This window comes from Gigantopelta aegis, chromosome 2 (assembly GCF_016097555.1).
Source record: "Gigantopelta aegis isolate Gae_Host chromosome 2, Gae_host_genome, whole genome shotgun sequence".
In the NCBI taxonomy this organism is placed as follows: domain Eukaryota; kingdom Metazoa; phylum Mollusca; class Gastropoda; order Neomphalida; family Peltospiridae; genus Gigantopelta; species Gigantopelta aegis.
In genome coordinates, this window is record NC_054700.1 from 20,322,842 (window position 1) to 20,343,228 (window position 20,387).

General features: G+C 37.1%; 1 protein-coding gene across 1 annotated transcript in view; it reads left to right on the forward strand.

Moving 5' to 3' along the window:
- LOC121382551 (DNA mismatch repair protein Msh3-like) overlaps window positions 1–16,162 on the forward strand; it is a 31,952-nt gene extending 15,790 nt beyond the window's left edge. The window contains exons 12-21 of the mRNA XM_041512012.1: window positions 3,970–4,138; window positions 4,336–4,400; window positions 5,796–5,912; window positions 6,378–6,485; window positions 8,557–8,674; window positions 9,392–9,549; window positions 10,031–10,217; window positions 10,877–10,991; window positions 13,035–13,209; window positions 14,522–16,162. Coding sequence (XP_041367946.1) covers window positions 3,970–4,138; window positions 4,336–4,400; window positions 5,796–5,912; window positions 6,378–6,485; window positions 8,557–8,674; window positions 9,392–9,549; window positions 10,031–10,217; window positions 10,877–10,991; window positions 13,035–13,209; window positions 14,522–14,609 — 1,300 coding nt within the window. The 3' untranslated portion in view covers window positions 14,610–16,162. The remainder of the gene's footprint in view (window positions 1–3,969; window positions 4,139–4,335; window positions 4,401–5,795; window positions 5,913–6,377; window positions 6,486–8,556; window positions 8,675–9,391; window positions 9,550–10,030; window positions 10,218–10,876; window positions 10,992–13,034; window positions 13,210–14,521) is intronic.
- The last annotated feature ends 4,225 nt before the right edge of the window (window positions 16,163–20,387 follow it).

Consider the following 20,387-nt stretch of genomic DNA (forward strand, 5'->3'; position numbering starts at 1 on the left):
TAAAGAGTTTAGTTCTGTTCTCTCATCAACGACAAGGCTGCCAAGTGAGAACTAACTGTTATTGTAGAGATAATAATATTTGGTTTGTTTCTGTTAAAGAGTTTAGTTCTGTTCTCTCATCAACGACAAGGCTGCCAAGTGAGAACTAACTGTTATTGTAGAGATAATAATCTTTGGTTTGTTTCTTTTAAAGAGTTTAGTTCTGTTCTCTCATCAACGACAAGGCTGCCAAGTGAGAACTAGCTGTTATTGTAGAGATAATAATCTTTGGTTTGTTTCTATTAAAGAGTTTAGTTCTGTTCTCTCATCAACGACAAGGCTGCCAAGTGAGAACTAACTGTTATTGTAGAGATAATAATCTTTGGTTTGTTTCTATTAAAGAGTTTAGTTCTGTTCTCTCATCAACGACAAGGCTGCCAAGTGAGAACTAACTGTTATTGTAGAGATAATAATCTTTGGTTTGTTTCTATTAAAGAGTTTAGTTCTGTTCTCTCATCAACGACAAGGCTGCCAAGTGAGAACTAACTGTTATTGTAGAGATAATAATCTTTGGTTTGTTTCTATTAAAGAGTTTAGTTCTGTTCTCTCATCAACGACAAGGCTGCCAAGTGAGAACTAACTGTTATTGTAGAGATAATAATCTTTGGTTTGTTTCTATTAAAGAGTTTAGTTCTGTTCTCTCATCAACGACAAGGCTGCCAAGTGAGAACTGACTGTTATTGTAGAGATAATAATCTTTGGTTTGTTTCTATTAAAGAGTTTAGTTCTGTTCTCTCATCAACGACAAGGCTGCCAAGTGAGAACTGACTGTTATTGTAGAGATAATAATCTTTGGTTTGTTTCTATTAAAGAGTTTAGTTCTGTTCTCTCATCAACGACAAGGCTGCCAAGTGAGAACTAACTGTTATTGTAGAGATAATAATTTTTGGTTTGTTTCTATTAAAGAGTTTAGTTCTGTTCTCTCATCAACGACAAGGCTGCCAAGTGAGAACTGACTGTTATTGTAGAGATAATAATCTTTGGTTTGTTTCTATTAAAGAGTTTAGTTCTGTTCTCTCATCAACGACAAGGCTGCCAAGTGAGAACTGACTGTTATTGTAGAGATAATAATCTTTGGTTTGTTTCTATTAAAGAGTTTAGTTCTGTTCTCTCATCAACGACAAGGCTGCCAAGTGAGAACTGACTGTTATTGTAGAGATAATAATCTTTGGTTTGTTTCTGTTAAGAGTACCGGCCTCAGTGGCGTGGTTAGGCCATCGGTCTACAGGCTGGTAGGTACTGGGTTCGGATCCCAGTCAAGGCATGGGATTTTTAATCCAGATACCGACTCCATACCCTGAGTGAGTGCTCCGCAAGGCTCAATGGGTAGGTGTAAACCACTTACACCGACCAGTGATCCATAACTGGTTCAACAAAGGCCATGGTTTGTGCTATCCTGCCTGTGGGAAGCACAAATAAAAAATCCCTTGCTGCCTGTCATAAAAGAGTAGCCTATGTGGCGACAGCGGGTTTCCTCTAAAAAACTGTCAGAATGACCATATGTTTGACGTTTAATAGCCGATGATAAGATAAAAAATCAATGTGCTCTAGTGACGTCGTTAAATAAAACAAACTTTACTTTACTGTTAAGAGTTTTCTGTTATCTTCATTACATTAAGAGGCAGGATTTAACTCATCAGATGATTGCTCACCTGAGGTGCTTGGGTTGCAGGATCGAACCACCTCGGTGGATCCATTACCTGATTGGGTCTTTTCTTGTTTCAACCAGTGCACCACAACTGGTTAAAGGCTGTGGTATGTGCTTTCCTGTCTCTGGGAAAGTGCATATAAAAGATTCCTTGCTGCATTAGGAAAACTGTAGCAGGTGTATATGTCAGTTACCAAATGTTTGACATCTAATAGCTGATGATTAATTAATCAATGTGCCCTAGTGGTGGTGTTAAATTAAAAAAAAAAAAAATTTCATTACATTAAACTTTATACCTACTTGGTTGATGATACTTTTGAAAACAGCTGTAATTCCAATCATGCTACAGGGCTTGAAATACCTGTAGGAAGTAAAATATGGCCAGCTGTTATTGTTTTTATACGTCCGTCTATGATGGGTCGTATTATGGTATGGTGTTGTCCATATGTACTTACGTTAACTTTTTGTTGTCCAGACTATATCTTCAGGTGTGGGAATTCTCCTCGGATCAGCTGTTTTCCTCTCATTGAACATTGCGTTTCCTCGCATTTTAATCGTCCTTTCCTCCAAAATGTGTCGGATGGCACAGATTTTTACCTAGGATTTCAAGAATTTCCAGGACCCCTCTATATTTCCTCTTTTTTTTACAGTTCACCAATTCCCACCCCTGATCTTACATACACATGCATACAGGACCATCAAACCTCACATGTAGGAACAGCTTGGGATGGTGGTGTGTCGCATACAATTACTAGGTCACTGTGATACAAATAAATCAAATAATTTGTCTATATTCTGAACAGCATACGAAAATCTTGTTAAGCCTAGGAGGAAGTCAGGACTGTTTACCATTGCAAAAATTACACATAATTAGAATTGAATCATAATCGTAACATATCCATTAATATATCTATGGTTTTCCAACAAACTCCTGACGAGCTTATCATGTACCTCACCGGTACTCTTGTTTTAAATAGCAAATAAAAAAAATATATGACCAGCTAAGAACAAATATGTCCTGCTTGAAATAAGACAGCACAGGTTGATGGAGGGTTTGGAACAGTGTGTGGAGAATTAGAACCTGTGAGGTGTTGTTTAGAGCATTATAAAATTAAAATATAACAGAATCACAAGCTTAGCCTCAGATAAATAGAAGACGAGATCATCTTACATACATCGGTCTCTTGAAGAATGACCTGCAGTTTGTTTCGCTAATTTTAGCATGTGAATTATTATTTGACCTGCTAGGTCTAAAAAATGGACTGCTTTTTTACAGGCCAGTATTTCAAGGCCTGTGCTATCCACAAACAGAGACTATTCTGTCTGTCAGGAATGTAATTTTGCAGCATTTTGGAGGGGTTTTTTTTCACAAAGTAAATTTTAATTCATCTGGAATGCTGAAAAATGACCCTTATTTTAAAGAGAACAGTATGGTATAGACTTTTCGAGCTTTTCAAAGATTGTTTTTGCTTTTATTTTTAAAGCATATCTTTAGTGTTATCTCTTGTAGGTAGTTCAGCATTTGATCTCATCTGCACTACATTAAGCTTTATCCCAACTTAACTGATGATTCATTTGAAAACTATCTTAAATTCCTATCATGCTCTCAACAAGATTTCTCAGTGGAGACTGGGTGGTCAGTGTGGGAGGGGGATGTATGTAGTACTAGATTTATGAAACAAATTGGGAATCATGTTGTACCTAGAGTACATTGATTAGTTAATCGTTAGCTTTGGATGCCAGACATTTGGTAATTCCGACACTGTCTTTAGAGGACACCCTCTATATTCAGGATCTTTTATATGCACCTTCCCACTGACAGGATTTTTTTATCTGCCAGTCGGATGGGGAGGAGGGGGCTGGTTGGGATGGGGGGGAACTCTCTAATGGGTCTGCCAAGGTGGTTTGATCCTTCGACTAGATTATCACAGGCAAACACTCTACTGTCCAAGCTAAATCCTTGAAAAACAAAGCATGATACCAACCCCTACAATTGCCCACAGTAATCAGCAATGCCATGGAGTTTCTAATTCTCTATGGGACTTTTTTGCCTCTGACTATATTCAGGGTTTTTTCAATGGCATGGTTCTTTTTTTGCTGTTGACATTTTCTCAATTGCAGGGTTGCAATACTCAGTAAAATTTGTAATGAATTGGTTGCTTATGATTTATCTCAACCGTTTCTTTGATTCCCAATGCTAGGATTATTTATAAATAAATGGGTAGATATTAAACAGTTTAAAAAATTATAAACTTAATTTGTATACAATCACTGTTTTATAGAGAGAATGATAAACCAAACCTCTTTACTGATGAAAGTGTATATCCAAGTATCGTTGAGAGGAAAGCTGAGATTGAAAATGTGAAAAAGCAACTTAAGGATCACAGAAAAGAAATCCGACTGAAGTTAGGTCAGCCATCTTTAGACTACGTTACTGTGATGCAGATCGAGGTGAGGTTTTAACTCTTTTCACTGCTCAGGTTTTTCAGTAACATATGAAGATTGCCCAGACATTCGGGGTCAGACAGCAATGGGACGGGTTTCTTCTTAGTATATTTATTAGACTCCAAATAACTATAGTTTTTATACCATTGTGTTGATGTATGTTCACAATTTTGACAATTTGTTTTTATTACTTCTTTTTTTAGTTCTTAGTTGAAGTTAGAAATACACAACTTAAACTGGTCCCCTCGAACTGGAGTAAAATTAGCAGGTGAGTTATAGTTAAAGTTTGTTTTGTTTAACAACATCACTAGAGCACGTTGATTTATTAATCATCGACTATTGGATGTTAAACATTTGATAATTTTGACAAATAGTCTTTGAGAGGAAACCTGCTACATTTTTTCATTAGTAGCAAGGGATCTTTTATATGCACCATCCCACAGACAGGATAGCACATACCATGACCTGTGATAGACCAGTTGTGGTGCACTGGCTGGAACGAGAAATAGCCCAATGATCCCACTGACAGGCATTGATCCCAGACTGACAGGCATTGATCCCAGACTGACAGGCATTGATCCCAGACTGACAGGCATTGATCCCAGACTGACAGGCATTGATCCCAGACTGACAGGCATTGATCCCACTGACAGGCATTGATCCCAGACTGACAGGCATTGATCCCAGACTGACAGGCATTGATCCCACTGACAGGCATTGATCCCACTGACAGGCATTGATCCCAGACTGACAGGCATTGATCCCAGACTGACAGGCATTGATCCCACTGACAGGCATTGATCCCACTGACAGGCATTGATCCCACTGACAGGCATTGATCCCAGACTGACAGGCATTGATCCCACTGACAGGCATTGATCCCAGACTGACCCTACATCAAACGAGTAGTTTACCACTGGGCTACGTCCCACTGCCAAGCTGATGTATACTTGTCTTTGAAGTGCTGACAATCATCTATTCATCCATTCATTCATTCATTCATTCATTTCTTTATTCGCTTCAGCTTCATGATCAATGTGAAAAGACATTTTTGTTAATTTATTAATTAAGACTTCCAGTGCACTTGCTTATAAATCTTTTAGTTAAAAGTTGTTGTTTTTTAACGACACCAGTAGAGCACATTGATTATTAATCATCAGCTATTGGACGTCAAACAATTGGTTATTCTTACATATAGTCTTAGAGAGGAAACCTGCTACATTTTTCCATTAGTAGCAAGTCTAGACTCTAAACCTTTTATAAGCACCAGGCCACGATGCAGTGATGTCTTTGGAAGAATTTAAAAAGAAGAACAATTTACAAAATCATTTGCAGAGTTATGTGCTCCTTGTATACATTTGTAATACATCTGAAAATACAAATATGTCATCTAAATCACAACCCATGGAACTATTGCGTATTGACGTGTGTGGCATTTTTGTTTTCATTCATAAATTACTTTTATTTTGTAGTTGATGCTTTTATTAGTGCCAGTATGGTTTCAAATATTGATTGATTGATTTTAAAAGATAACCCACACATGTGCATAGACTTGATTTCTTTTATATGGTAAAATTGATTCATTGATATAAAAGCTAGATTTACTAAGGATGATTGAAAGCACTAGCCGCTGTTTGACTAATGACAATACTGTTTTATTCAGTACGAAGGCTGTGAGCCGATTCCACACACCCTTCATCGTAGAGATGATGAAGAAACTCAGCCAGTTAAAAGAACAGCTGATGATCGACTCCAACTCTGCGTGGCAAGAATTTCTCGAGTAAGTAATACGCAAGACACACAAAATACCAACAGATGTTTTCAGAATTCCAGATTTCAGTAGCACCCAAAATCTGTTCTTGTCCTTGTTTTGTTTTCTATTAAAAAGCTTACAACAACTGACTCTAGTTTTCTAGCACCTGTATGGTTTCCATAATTTTTGTCCAACTGTTTATACTTTATAATTATTATGTTTTTAACATGGCATCCATGTAAGTACTTTATTTTTATTTTTGATTAATCTATTGGTCCAGTACACTTTTTTATGGTATAGATGATTAAATAGTTTTCATAAAAATATGGCTACTGGTTTTTTTTTATTGTATGAACTGTTGACCATATACCATGAGTTTATTAACACTGTACTCATTTTCATCTTTTGTCTGAACATAATAAGATAAAGTGCCAGTAAGTTAAACATTATCATGTACATACCGAAAACCTCAATGTGTTTCTTTTTCTTAAGGAGTTTCTCAGAAAAATACCTCCATTTCCGAAGAGCTGTTCAGCATCTGAGTGTTCTGGATTGTCTCTTTTCACTGGCTAGGGTTGCTCAACAGGAAGGCTATTGCAGGTTTGTTTATTATCCCAGTAGTAACATAAACAGTAGACCCACTAAATAACGAGACGTCATTAGTCCCATACCGGTCCAACCTGAGAGGACTGTAGGTTTCATCTCTGTCCGTCTGTCCGTCCGTCTGTCTGTCCTACATATAGTTTTCCAGACTTTTTGTTGCAATACCTCGATATATTGAGCTGAAATGTTACGTATAGCTTTATCATATTCTGTTACAGATCAAGTTTGACTTTCATAGCAATTTACCCATTTTTCACAGAGTTATGACCCGTTTAACTTAGAAGTTGATACGAAAATGTGTTTTGTACATTGTAGACTTCTTTTGCAGTGCATGAAGATATTGAGACAAAAAATTTATAAAGCTTTATCATGTACTGTTACAGACCATGTTTAACTTTCATGGTGATTTACCCAGTTTTCACAGAGTTATGGCCCTTGAACTTGGGGAGATATAAAAATTTGTTGGGCCCAGTAGGAGACAAGTATTGCTTTAGCATTACTCTCAGAATTCTTGTATTACCTGAAATTGTATTCATTTAATTTGACTTGAAATATACCTTATTCAATCAGCTACATTGTCACCCTGCCCTTCTTGTTTCTTTTCATCTTAACCTGACCTCAAACTAATGGCGATCCCCGTCTGTGGGCCCATTTGACTGCTCAGTTATCATGTGATTCTTCTCCTTTCGAGGATGAATAGTGTAGTGATGTCAACTGCACTAATATTTGTGCAACACAACAAATAATGCCTTATCAGTTTGAACATGGAATGTGTTCAGAAAAACCACCGGCCTGACAGATAACGATGAAAATGGTCATGGGAGACAGCTTACCACTGAATGACACGTTTTATTCTTGTGTTCTTTAGCTTTTCGTGCAGATTATTTTGCTACACTATATGTTCTAGTACTTGTGATGTTGTAGAAAAGACTATAAATAACACTTGAATTCTACGAGTCAAGTGGACCTGATATTGGTAATTTTAAGGAATAAACAAGAACGACTTATAGTCCATCCCATCCTCCTATAAAGATGTTTTTTGTTAATAATTTCATTTTGTTTTGATGTAAGGAAATCAGTAAGTGTTTTGGAAATAACAAAAAAATCCTATTTTTGTGTGCAATTTTAAAAACAATCGGCTCAGAAATAAATAACTTGTAGTAAATTCCATAGTAGGAAAAAAAGTGTTCCCTGTGGGAATGCCTTTTTTTCATACTATGGAAGTTACTACAAGTTATTTATTTCTGAGCCGATTGTTTTTTAAGTTGCATTTTGCATAAAAATAGTAGGCTATTGTTTTGTTCTTTCCAAAACACTTTGACTTTTCTTGATATGTCAATCCAAACTGAAATTATTCATAAAAAAACATTTTTGTAGGAGAATGGGAGATGGACTATAGATACTTACATGTCTGCACTTTATTGTTAATGAAATTGTTCTCGAACTGTGAAGAAAAAAACTCACAAATGAACAAGAAGCAGATGACAACAAATCGGATATTGTTTGCACAAACCGTGCATGAGAAAGCAAAATGAGTTGGACACATAACACAGTTTAGGACATTGACGATATGCATATTCCCATGTCTCGCTTCAGCCAACAAGTCACTTCGAACAAATTGAAACTAGGGTCCACTGCTGTCACAATGGTCTCGTACAGTTCTTCCTGTCCAGTGTTTCCACGTTTTAATTGTAATTCACTAACAGCTTTCTTACTAGGAAATGTGTGAAGACTAAATCCATCGGTTTATGTATGCTACAGCCAAACAACACATCATTTGACCAAAATAAAACCGAAAAAAGCAATGAACTATAATCACAATGGCACTGGCTATCGAAAGGAGTTCCTTCGTTACCTCATGGGTCAAATCTTACGGGAATTCCCAAAACGAATTCAGCTGGTTCTGTTTTTCAGGGGAATATTTTTAATAGGAAATATATCAGTATATAATTTTTTTTAAACAAAATTTATTAATTTTCCAATCATATTAATCAATATGTTGATTAATATAACTCAATACATCATATATCTGGAACAGCACTTTAAACATTCCTTTCATTTATTGTAGACCCGAGATTACTGCAGACACCACAGCGTGTCTTGACATTGATGAAGGACGACATCCAGTGATAGATCTGCTGAAAGCTGGGAAGGATCAGTTTGTGCCAAACAGCACTCATCTGTCGGTGAGAGAGAGAGAGAGAGAGAGAGAGAGAGAGAGAGAGAGAGAGAGAGAGAGTGTGAGAGTGTGAGAGTGAGTGAGTGAGTGAGTGAGTGAGTGAGTGAGTGAGTGAGTGAGTGTGAGTGAGTGTGTGTGTGTGTGTGTGTGTGTGTGTGTGTGTGTGTGTGTGTGTGTGTAAGCCTTGTCAGTAATAGGATTGATACACTTCTGTACACCTGTTGCAATTGTTTCCAAATTTCTCATTGACTGGTATATCAGTTACTGTGAGAATGTGTATATAATCAGGGGCAGATTATGGGGGTTTTCCCAGTTGCATGGAGAAACACACACACACACACACACGGCTAAAAAAAAAAAAAAAAACCCCACAACGTAGATCTAAATTGATGTCCACGTAAAATTTATAATTTCAAATAATAAACATTTACATATTGTTTCGGAAAGCCCCCTTACCTAAAGCATAATCTGCCCCTCATAATAATTTTCAGATGTGTCAGGGTGGTTGTAAGAGGGACAGGGTGGTGGTGAGAGTCCATTCAACTACACATAGATGGGTTCTCAGTGTACCAATGTTAAAGCTGGTCAAAAACTATTATTAACAATTTGGTCACTTCTAGTCCATTCGTTTTTAGTCTGATTGCTGCTATTGTTACCCTTCCTTGCAAACTGAAATATTAGTGTACACTTTTACATTAACATATTATACATTTTACCCTTCCAGGCTGACGGGAAGAGAGTGATGATTATCACAGGTCCAAATATGGGCGGCAAGAGTTCCTACATCCGCCAGGTGGCGCTCATCACCATGATGGCTCAGATTGGCTCCTTCATTCCGGCCAACAGCGCCAAACTTGCTGTAGTGGACGCCATCTTCACCAGGTTTCATCTTCAGTGTTTTTAGTCCCCTACCAGTCCAACTTACCGTACATGTATATAGCAACTGCCAGTTTTCAAATTGTTACCAATGAAACGTTTGAAAACAAAATCTTTTATTATATTCACAGGTGTTATTGGTGGGACTTAGCCTAGTGGTAAAGCACTCACCTAATGCGCAGTCAATCTAAGGTTGATCTTCATTGATGGGTCCAATGGGTTATTTCTCATTCTAGCCCATGTTTTACAACTGATCTAACAAAGGTTATGATATGGTTTGTGGGATGGTGCATACAAAATATCCCTTGTTGCTAATCAGAAATAATAGACAATTGAGTGGTGGCAAGTGGTTTGTTTTCTTTTTATCTGTGTGGTCCTTAACCATGTATTATTGTATGCCATTTATATAAAAAATGTTTTGAGTGCCGTGTTAAATAAAACATTTCTTCATACTAGTCTAAACATTCAGTTATTCTTGTTTCACTAGAATGGGTGCGGCTGATGAGATCTTCAAAGGTCGCAGCACGTTCATGGTTGAGTTGCAGGAGGCGTCGGAGATAATGTCAAGTGCGACGTCGCGGTCCCTGGTTATACTTGACGAGTTGGGTCGTGGCACAAGCACCCATGATGGTGTGGCGATAGCACATGCGACTCTCCAGTACTTCATCAAAGAGGTAATCTATGGTAAACCTATGGTTTATCAAATGGTTTATACTACTAGTTAACAAAACATTATAAAATACACATTAACAAAAGAATTATCAAATGTAGAATAAAACAATAAAGAATTATAGAGCAGACAACATTCTTTACTATGGATAAGTACTGGTTTTGTAAATTTATATCTTGACCAATGTTATTTTGAAACCACTTTTCCTTTTGTTTTTATGTCGAGCTAAACTGAAATTATGAACAAAACACTATAATGTCGACTGGGATGGGTGCCATCCGAAAGCTGTTTTTGTCTAAAAGCTCAAGGTAATTACACATATGACCCTGTGATGTTTCCTGGATGTTTTGGGTTCAGTGTTATTTTCAATACTGCTATGAAAAAGTTCATTCGATTGAACACACAAATCCCCTTATCCACATAAAATTATATGCTGTAAGTTTTGTTTTTTGTTTAGTTTTTCCGCTTTCTTCAACAACACCGTATTAAAGTTTTTGTTGCCTTGGTTTGGCATGTTTTCAGCAGGGGAAGTCACTCCTCAGATATTGTTGATAATAATTAGTTTATAGTTCAAGTGGTTTTTTCAGTCAGTATGTGTCTCATGTCTTAGGTATTTTGATAAATAATGCTTAGATTTTGAAAATGAATTGATATTTGTTTCAGGTGAAATGTCTGACCCTGTTTGTGACCCACTACCCAGTCTTAGCAGACTTGGAGCAGCAGTTCCCAGACAGTGTTGGCAACTACCACATGTCATTCATTTTAGCTGAACAAGATGGTGAGATCATCTCTCTGTTTTATTATTATTAAATCTTATTAATCAGAGAGTGATGTATTTATATTTTATTTATTACAGGGTGAGATACTGTATGGTCTTAATAAGAAAATGCTATTTTATATATTTTATTTATTACAGGGTGAGATACTGTATGGTCTTAATAAGAAAATGCTATTTTATATATTTTATTTATTACAGGGTGAGATACTGTATGGTCTTAATAAGAAAATGCTATTTTATATATCAGAAGGGCGAGACGTAGCCCAGTGGTAAAGCGCTCGCTTGATGTGCGGTCGGTCTGGGATCGATCCCCATCAGTTAGCCCATTGGGCTATTTCTCGTTCCAGCCAGTGCACCACGACTGGTATATCAAAGGTTGTGGTATGTGCTATTCTGTCTATAGGATGGTGCATATAAAATATCCCTTGCTGCTAATCGAAAAAGAGTAGCCCATGAAATGGCGACAGTGGTTTTTCTCCCTCAATATCTATGTGGTTTGACGCAATATAACTGTAAATAAAATGTGTTGAGTGCATCGTTAAATAAAACATTTCCTTCCTTCCTTTATATATAAGAAGTGTTCATTTAGAGGTTCATTTATTTAATGATATTTGAATTCTGGCAGCTTTTAAAATGCCTACTATGTTTGATGTTCAAAAATTAACCTAATGTACTGATTTGTGAAAGGTCTATTTAAAAATTGCACTCCTAGGCCCAATTTCTCATTGACGATTCAGCAGAACTTAATGATTCAGTTTTGATATCCACTGTTGAATGATTTTGTATGTGAAATTGTTTATGTTATAATAGTCCAGTGTAAATCATGTTTATCTGAAGGTTAAGCTTCTCTGTTCGAACCACCGACGACAAGCAGGCATTAATCATACACCATCGGGCATTTGAGGTTGGGTTTGTTTTTTGTTTTTAAATCAAAATGTTCTTCCTCATTCTTTTACCACAATTATAATAGCATTTGGGGGTTTTCAGTGTGTGTGTGTGAAGAAGAAGAAGAAATGTTTTATTTAACGATGCACTCAACACATTTTATTCACGGTTATATTGCGTCAGACATATAGTTAAGGACCACACAGATATTGAGAGAGGAAACCTGTTGTTGCCAATTATCAGCAAGGGATCTTTTGTATGCACCATCTCACAGACAGGATAGTACATACCACAGCCTTTGATATACCTGTCGTGGTGCACTGGCTGGAAGGAGAAATAGCCCAATGGGCCCACCGATGGGGATCGATCCCACACCGACCACACATCGAGTGAGCACTGGGCTACATCCCGCCCTTGGTGTGTGTGTGGTGGGGGGGGGGGGGGGGGGGGGGAGAGGATCTATCTCAGTCAGTAGACAACTCATCTGAGTTGCATTTGTCTTAGGATAGAACCCCCTTGGTGGACTGATTCTCTGACTAGGTTATTTCCCATCCCAATCACTGCCACACGACTGGTATATTAAAGCATGTGGTCAGTACTGTCCTGTCTGTGGGAAAGTGCATATAAAAGATCACTTGCTGGTAAAGGAAAAATGTGTCACTTTGTATCACAATTATCAAAATATTTGACATTCTATAGCCATTGACTAAAGGGATATTCCTGAGTTTGCTGCATCGTAAGATGTTTCCGACTAACAAAATATTTCTACGATTAAACTTACATATTAAATATATTTTCTTATTTAGAATATCAGTGTCTGTATATTCAATGTGTTTCTGGTCGTCTTAATATTTGTAAGAAGCCCAAACTGGATTTTGTCTTCAAATAATTGGGTACGTCGGAAATTTTTTATTTTAAGAAATAAAATGAAATTTAACCTAGTACAACTATTAGAACGATCAGAAACACATTTAATATATAGCCACTAATATTGAATGCGGAAAAATATATTTGATATGTAATTACAGTCGTTAAAAAGTCTCTGTTAGTCGATAACATCTTAAAACTTGCAGCAAACTCAGTAATGTCCCTTTAATAAATCAATGTGCTCTGATGGTATCATTTAAAAAAAAATTAAACTTGTTTCTTCATTTCCAGAGAAAGATTCCTCTGAACAAAGGGAAGTAATCACCTTTCTGTACCAACTAGTGGAAGGCAGTGCTGCCAAGAGTTATGGGTTGAATGTAGCTCGACTCGCCGATATGTCACAGGAGGTCATAAAGCAAGCAACAGAAATGTCTCACAAACTGGAAACCAAGTTGACAAACAGACGGTAATTTGCATAAAGTTAATTTCAAGACATAGATTAAAGCTGCATTTATGCCTCACTATTGTATAACACATTTACTGATGTAAAATACAAACACGACAAGTCTTAATTTTATGTCTTTCCTATCATTAGATTATCATCAACTGTCTGTATAACTCAGCGTCATAACCATTTTTAATACAAAACAGCTAAAAATTATATTATTTGTTATTGCTGATGACCTTTTATAATGTTATTATGTATATTATTTAAAGCCGCCCTAGTTCCATCCAGCGAAAATAAATTATAATTTGGTTAATCTACAAACCTGTAACACACTTAGATCACGTTTTTATCAAATGGAGTGAAAAAGCAGGTTTTATATCGATAAATACCATGGGAATACCCATGTCCCAATTGCTTGAAATAATTTTGAAAGTTAGTATTCTGATGTCACCGGTAGATGTCGCTCGAAGCACAACAATGCCTACAATGCCTACGTCACAACAAATTTCACAGAGTGCGCACAGACTTGGGGTGCGTTCCTTTCACCTCTCCTGGACATGTTCCAACTGTTCTGTCCTGGTTGTATCCCCTCTCCAGATATCGTAAGACTTAGCAAAATTATTGGTTTTAAGGGTTTGTAACGTTTTGTATTGAGACACTTACTTGTCTGAACTTTATTGTTACTGAAAATGTTCACGAACTGTGAAGAAAAATCTCACAAATGAACAACAAGCAAACGACAAAAAATCGGATGTTGATTGCGCAAACCGTGCACGAGAAAACAAACCGAACCAAAATGATAACGGTCAAGTGGTATACCAACGTCTGTGACGTTTACACAGGAAGATTCCCTCTAAAAATAGATTGGACCTCGCTTGCTTAACGGTTTTTTCTCGAGTGCGCGCGGCATTTTAAGAAATACAAAAAATGCATTTCATGGTTTTACAAACATCAGGATTACCAAAAAGCACTTCAGGTGAATGGAAATGTGTATTCTAAATAATAAAATGTAAGTAAAGTGCAATTTTATTTGTGAAAAAATGGGTTTAATAGCGAAAAACAACGCCGTAATGGTTAACAACTAGCCGTAACTAGGGCGTGTCCCTTTAAATATATATTAATGAAAATTTGCACAAGCGGTTTAGACGTAAGATGCAGAAGGCAACTTATTACTATAATAGCACTTTACCACTGGTCTAGATCTCTCTTTAATGACAAGGGAGTCACCATTACCCGAGTACGGCCATGTTACGGCTGAAATATTGGAATAGAGTTGCACTTTGATTTTTTTGTTCTTAATATCTAATTTTGCTTTCTTTTCTTTTGGCAGTCACTTCTGCGACATATTTACTGCAGTTTCAAGAAAATCTCCTGACGCCATCTTGAAATTGTTTGATTCAAACGATCAAAATAGATGATGACAAACCATTGCAGATTCGTTTTGAAGTGGATCCATTATTTGAACATTTCTTGTAACATTTTAACAAGCAAATATTACTTTGACTTATTGTCTTTATATATTCAAAATATGGTTCAAGGTATGCTGTCCTGGGCACACAAATCAATCGCCTGCATAGACTACTGTGAGAAATAATGTATACCGTTACCATGGAGATGATTCGTGCAATAACAGCCAAGGGCAGACATTTTACCTCTTGATAGTAAATAATCTTTTATAAATATATAATTTCCACAGACCAGGACAGTACATACCATTGTGTTCCCTGGAGTAGATGATGTGATAACAAATCACAGTTTTACATTGAGATTGGCAAGAGTAGGAGATGGGATGACCAATCATTAATTCACTTCACTGCAATTGGTTGAATGTTTGGTAACCAACATTTTTTGTAGTGAATCAGTGTTATCAATTTGCAAGAATTTTCATGAAATACAAATGAACTTATTGTCCAGAAACAATTTTTCTAAAATATTTTTTTGTTGAAGCAACTTTATGGTGTGTCATATTTGTTGCTCAGTATTGTGATATTTACTTCTAAAATGTATCAGGGTATGTTGCAGAAATGTGTACTTAATTTACATGTAGTTACAAACATTATTACATTCTGGACTTGAAAAGGATGAAGATATTTACCTTTTTAAAAATCATGATATCTCAATATGAGAAAAACGATGTTATAAAGTGATGTATATACCATGTGTTTATGGGGGACTTATACCATGTGTTCATGTCACCCATATAAGGCAATTTCATTATTTTTTATATAACCTGTAACCTGAAACTTATATGAAACAAGAAAGTTATGTGGTTATGCATTCTGTTTCAGTCTTGTTTAGTACCATTTATTACACAATGACTCTTTATTACACATTCTCCACACAATAATTGACAAATATTTTTACTGATACACCCAGTCAGGGTTTTAAAGTGCACCAAAGTCACTGCAATAAAAGTTGACCCCAATTTTGGACTTCATTCAGTTTTATGAAAACATTTTTCAGTCATGGTCAGTGTTGGTGGACTTGTCTCTTTTGTGAGCCATGAAGTGGTCTGTGTACTGTGTACGTACATATAAATTGATGAAAAGATGGGGGGCATAGCCTAGTGTGGACCTGGTTGCACTGAAATACGTACATACATGTAACTGACTTTTTTGTCTACATTTTTCCAGCACACTTGTATGAATAGCCTAATATGGCATTGTAAAAAATTGCTGTAGCCTCGGCCAAACCCTCCAGTCTACATGTACATCCCTGAAAGAAATAATGAACATATATACTGTAGACCACATTTAATTAACAGCTAGTAGCTTAGTAATGTCTATAATAAGACTAAATTCGTTCCAGTTTAGGTGTTCTCACAGTATTATTCGATCGAGTGCGGGGCAGGACGGAGCCCAGTGGTACAGCGTTCGCTCGATGCGTGGTCGGTGTGGGATCGATCCCCGTCGGTGGGCCCATTGGGCTATTTCTCGTTCCAGCCAGTGCACCACGACTGGTATATCAAAGGCCGTGTATGTACTACCCTGTCTGTGGGATGGTGCATATAAAAGATCCCTTGCTGCCAATCGGAAAGAGTAACCCATGAAGTGGCGACAGCGGGTTTCCTCTCTCAATATCTGTGTGGTCATTAACCATATGTCCGACGCCATATAACCATAAATAAAATGTGTCGAGTGGGTCGTTAAATAAAACATGTCTTTCTTTCTTTCTTTCGATCGAGTGCTACTAATCGCTTAATGAGAATGCCCCTTAACGAACAAAGGTAGCTTCCTGGCACTATAGATGTGGGTTCTGGAAACGCTATTGTTACTACTAATGGGATTCATTTGTCCTTTACATCAGTATACTCGACAGTCGGACCAGAAACAGAACCAGTAACCAGGGAGGGGACGCAGGGAAGTGAAACGAGTTTGATGAGTGGAGGTGGGGGTCAAATTATAACCAGTTTATGTACCCAGTACTCTACAAGGAAGGAAGGAAGGAAATGTTTTATTTAACGATGCACTCAACACATTTTATTTACAGTTATATGGTGTCGGACGTATGGTTAAGGACCACACAGATATTGAGGGAGGAAACCCGCTGTCGCCACTTCATGGGCTACTCTTTTCGATTGGCAGCAAGGGATCTTTTATATGCACCATCCCAGACAGGATAGCACATACCACAGCCTTTGATGTACCAGTCGTGGTGCACTGACTGGAGCGAGAAATAGCCCAATGGGCCCACTGACAGGGATCAATCCCAAGGTCACTCAACAAATATTTTTCTTCTACATAAGTTGTTCTTTACAATTACGCATCTTTTCACAAGCATGCTAACTTAATACTAGAGTCGAGAGGGTTACCCTGGGTAATGCCAGTGTATGCTTTTACGATCAAAACAAATGTTGATAAAAAAAATATACCTCTGGCAAAATTAACATGTTTGTGGGTGAGGTGGGTAATCAAAAGGTACTTTTGTACACTCCTTAAAATGTTAATAATTGTGAATAACATCTAAACATATAATCATGAAAATTCCATCATTTTATGTTAAAAATCTTTCACCATATTGATGAATCTCCAACCTTTGGTTTTAAATACCTGTTGATATCCGGGTTTTTTAAAAAGAAATCTGCCAGTTTAAATTGAATATGTAGTGTAATTTGTACACACTTAGTGCACGATTAATTTGGAAGTAGTTATCTTGGTCATGTGGCCTCCATAACTGAAAAAATGTCTTATCTTATCTCGTCTTGATATTAAGGGTTTTAATGGTGTCATCATAAAGGACTTAAGAAGTAAATCAACAAAAATACAAACAAAATCAGTCTGTTGTTGCTTGTGTAGCTTTTGTGTTAGATACTGGACTAGAACTTTGATTGGGTCTCAGAATTAAACAGAGGAAACATTTAGTGTGCTAAGTTTAGTTCTAAGTTTTTTTTATAAAACTAGTTAGGGGAGGAACATGACAGCCTGCTAAATTGCTAATGCCCGTGTTGAATCTGAATGTGATTCTTTGAAGGTACTTGATGGAGCTGAATCCAAAATGACCAACAGAATCGTCTAGTTTGGTACATATTGTACATATTACATATTCTGGGCATTACATCTGATATTATGAATCAATAAAATATTTCAGACAAAAAACTTGTTTTGATTTTCTGTTCATGTTTGTATTTTGTCAATTGTTTTCATGGCAAACAAAAACAGCAGCAAACACATGTGTTGCAATTTAAGAATGGTGTGTGTTTTGTCTTCAGACTACTTTTCACCCCGCTGCGGGATGTAGCCCAGTGGTAAAGCAGTCAGTCTAGGATCGATCCCAGTCGGTGGCCCATTGGGCTATTTGTCATTCAGCCAGTGCTGGGGCGGAATGTAGCTCAGTGATAAACCAGTCAGTCTAGGGTCGATCTCCATCGGTGGCCCATTGGGCTATTTGTCATTCAGCTAGTGCTGGGGCGGAATGTAGCTCAGTGATAAACCAGTCAGTCTAGGGTCCATCCCCATCGGTGGCCCATTGGGCTATTTGTCATTCAGCCAGTGTGAGGGCAGAATATAGCCCAGTGGTAAAGTGCTCACTTGATGCACGGTCAGTTTAGGATCGATCCCCGTAGGTGGGTCCATTGTCGATAGCCAATGATTAATAAATTAATGTGTTCTAGTGGTGGTGTTAAATAAATCAACCAGTGCACCACGATGGTATATCAAAGGCCGTGGTATGTGCTATCCTGTCTCTGGAATAGTGCATATAAAAAAGATCCCTTGCTACTAATGAAAAAACGTTGCAGGTTTCTTTTGTAAGACTATATGTCAAATTTACCAAATGTTTGATATGCAACAGCCGATGATAAATAAATCAATGTGCTCAGGTGGTGTTATAACAAACTTTACTTTTTACCCTCCGGTCTGATGAGCGCGGTCAGTCTAGAATCGATTCCCGTCGTTGGACCCATTCCAGGTCTAGCTCTGGATCAGCAGAACATTTCGCCAAATTATATACTGAACTTACAAATGTTATACATACCAAGTTGTTTGGTAACAAAATATCAATTAATACTTAAAATTCTTTTGCCAAATAAAATTTTTGTTCGACAATTGTTTCCAAAATTGGCAATTGGCGAATTTGGTGAGTGCCATAGCTAGCCCTGCATTGGGCTATTGGTCATTCCAGCCAGGACTCCACGATTGGTATATCAAAGGCTGTGGTATGTGCTGTCCTATCTGTGGGATGGTGCATATAAAAGATCCCTTGCTACTAATGGAAAAATGTTGCGAGTTTCCTCCGAGACTATATGTCACAATTACCAAATGTTTGGCATCCAATAACCGATGATTAATAAATCAATGTGCTCTGGACAGTGTGGGTGCTGTCCTTTAAATTAATAGCAAATTAATGCATGGCAATTTGTTGGTATACTGTAGTTGTGTCTAGAGATAATTGTAATATTGAAAACAAGCATTCTATAAAAACTGCTAAAGCAATTTATTATCCACATGGTTCAAGATATTTAGAGAAATATAATCAGTATGACCCACGTGTGACATGATTTCATGTGCACAATGAATGACATAATTTTGTGGAGCGATGTCACAACTTAATACGGCTTCCACAGCGTAACCGCTTGTCAAAATGACATTTTCTGTCGTCTCTTTTCAGTTATGTTTGAAACATTTTCACATGGTCCTAGCTTGTTATTCACGAAAATAATATTTTGGATAATATGGATAATAAAGAAATTATTACACTCGTGTGTTAATCGTACTGATTTTACGAAACTCGTGTCAGGATTTATGTACAATAATCCTGACACTCGTTTCGTAAAATCAGTATGACACACGAGCTCGTATAATAATCTCTCTATATGTCCCCTACTGGGCCCAAAACATGTTCGTATCTCCTAAGTTCAATGGCCATAAATAGCCATGAACGTCAAACTTGAACTGTAAACAGTACATGATAAAGCTATACACAAATGTTAGCTCAATATATCAAGGCATTGTGAAAAAACATCTGCAAAACTAACTGCGGGACAGACAGACAGAAGGACGGAAATGAAACCTATAGTCCACTCTGGTTGGACTGGTTGGACCGACTGGGGACTAATAACCCAATGGGATTACTTGTTATATGCAATACATTTTACTTTATTTCCATGTTTATATCCAATCAAGATTTGATGTTTTAAACACCTTGGTTTGTACTGGGTATCGAAATGAAATCATCTTGTATTGTTGATGGGCATGCACTATAGTGAAATATTTTAGTACAAGAGATAAAAGAGGCTGGTCTTTGCCCGAATTAAACAAAAAATGCCCTAATCTGGATAACATTTATTCATATTTAATTAATACTGCCAAACAGCTATAAAAGGTTGCAAATGAATCACTACACATTTTTACATGGATTGCAACTAATTTTGTGGGTAGAATACATATAGATTATCATGATATCTGTTAAGCCACATACAGATTTAAAATATTCTTTAGTTTCTGCAGGAGGTAATATAGTCCACTTGCCAAATGAGAGTAAAAATTATAACTCATGAGTTAAGAAAAAAAAAACCTGCTACAATTTTCCGTTAGCAGCAAGGGATCTTTTAAATGCACTTTCCCACAGACAAGAAAGCACATGCCACGGCCTTTGTCCAGTTGTGGTGCACTGGTTGGAACGGGAGACAAACCAATCAGTTGAATGAATCCGCCAAGGAGAGTTAAAAAAAACATACAGTAACCATTAGTCCAACAGGT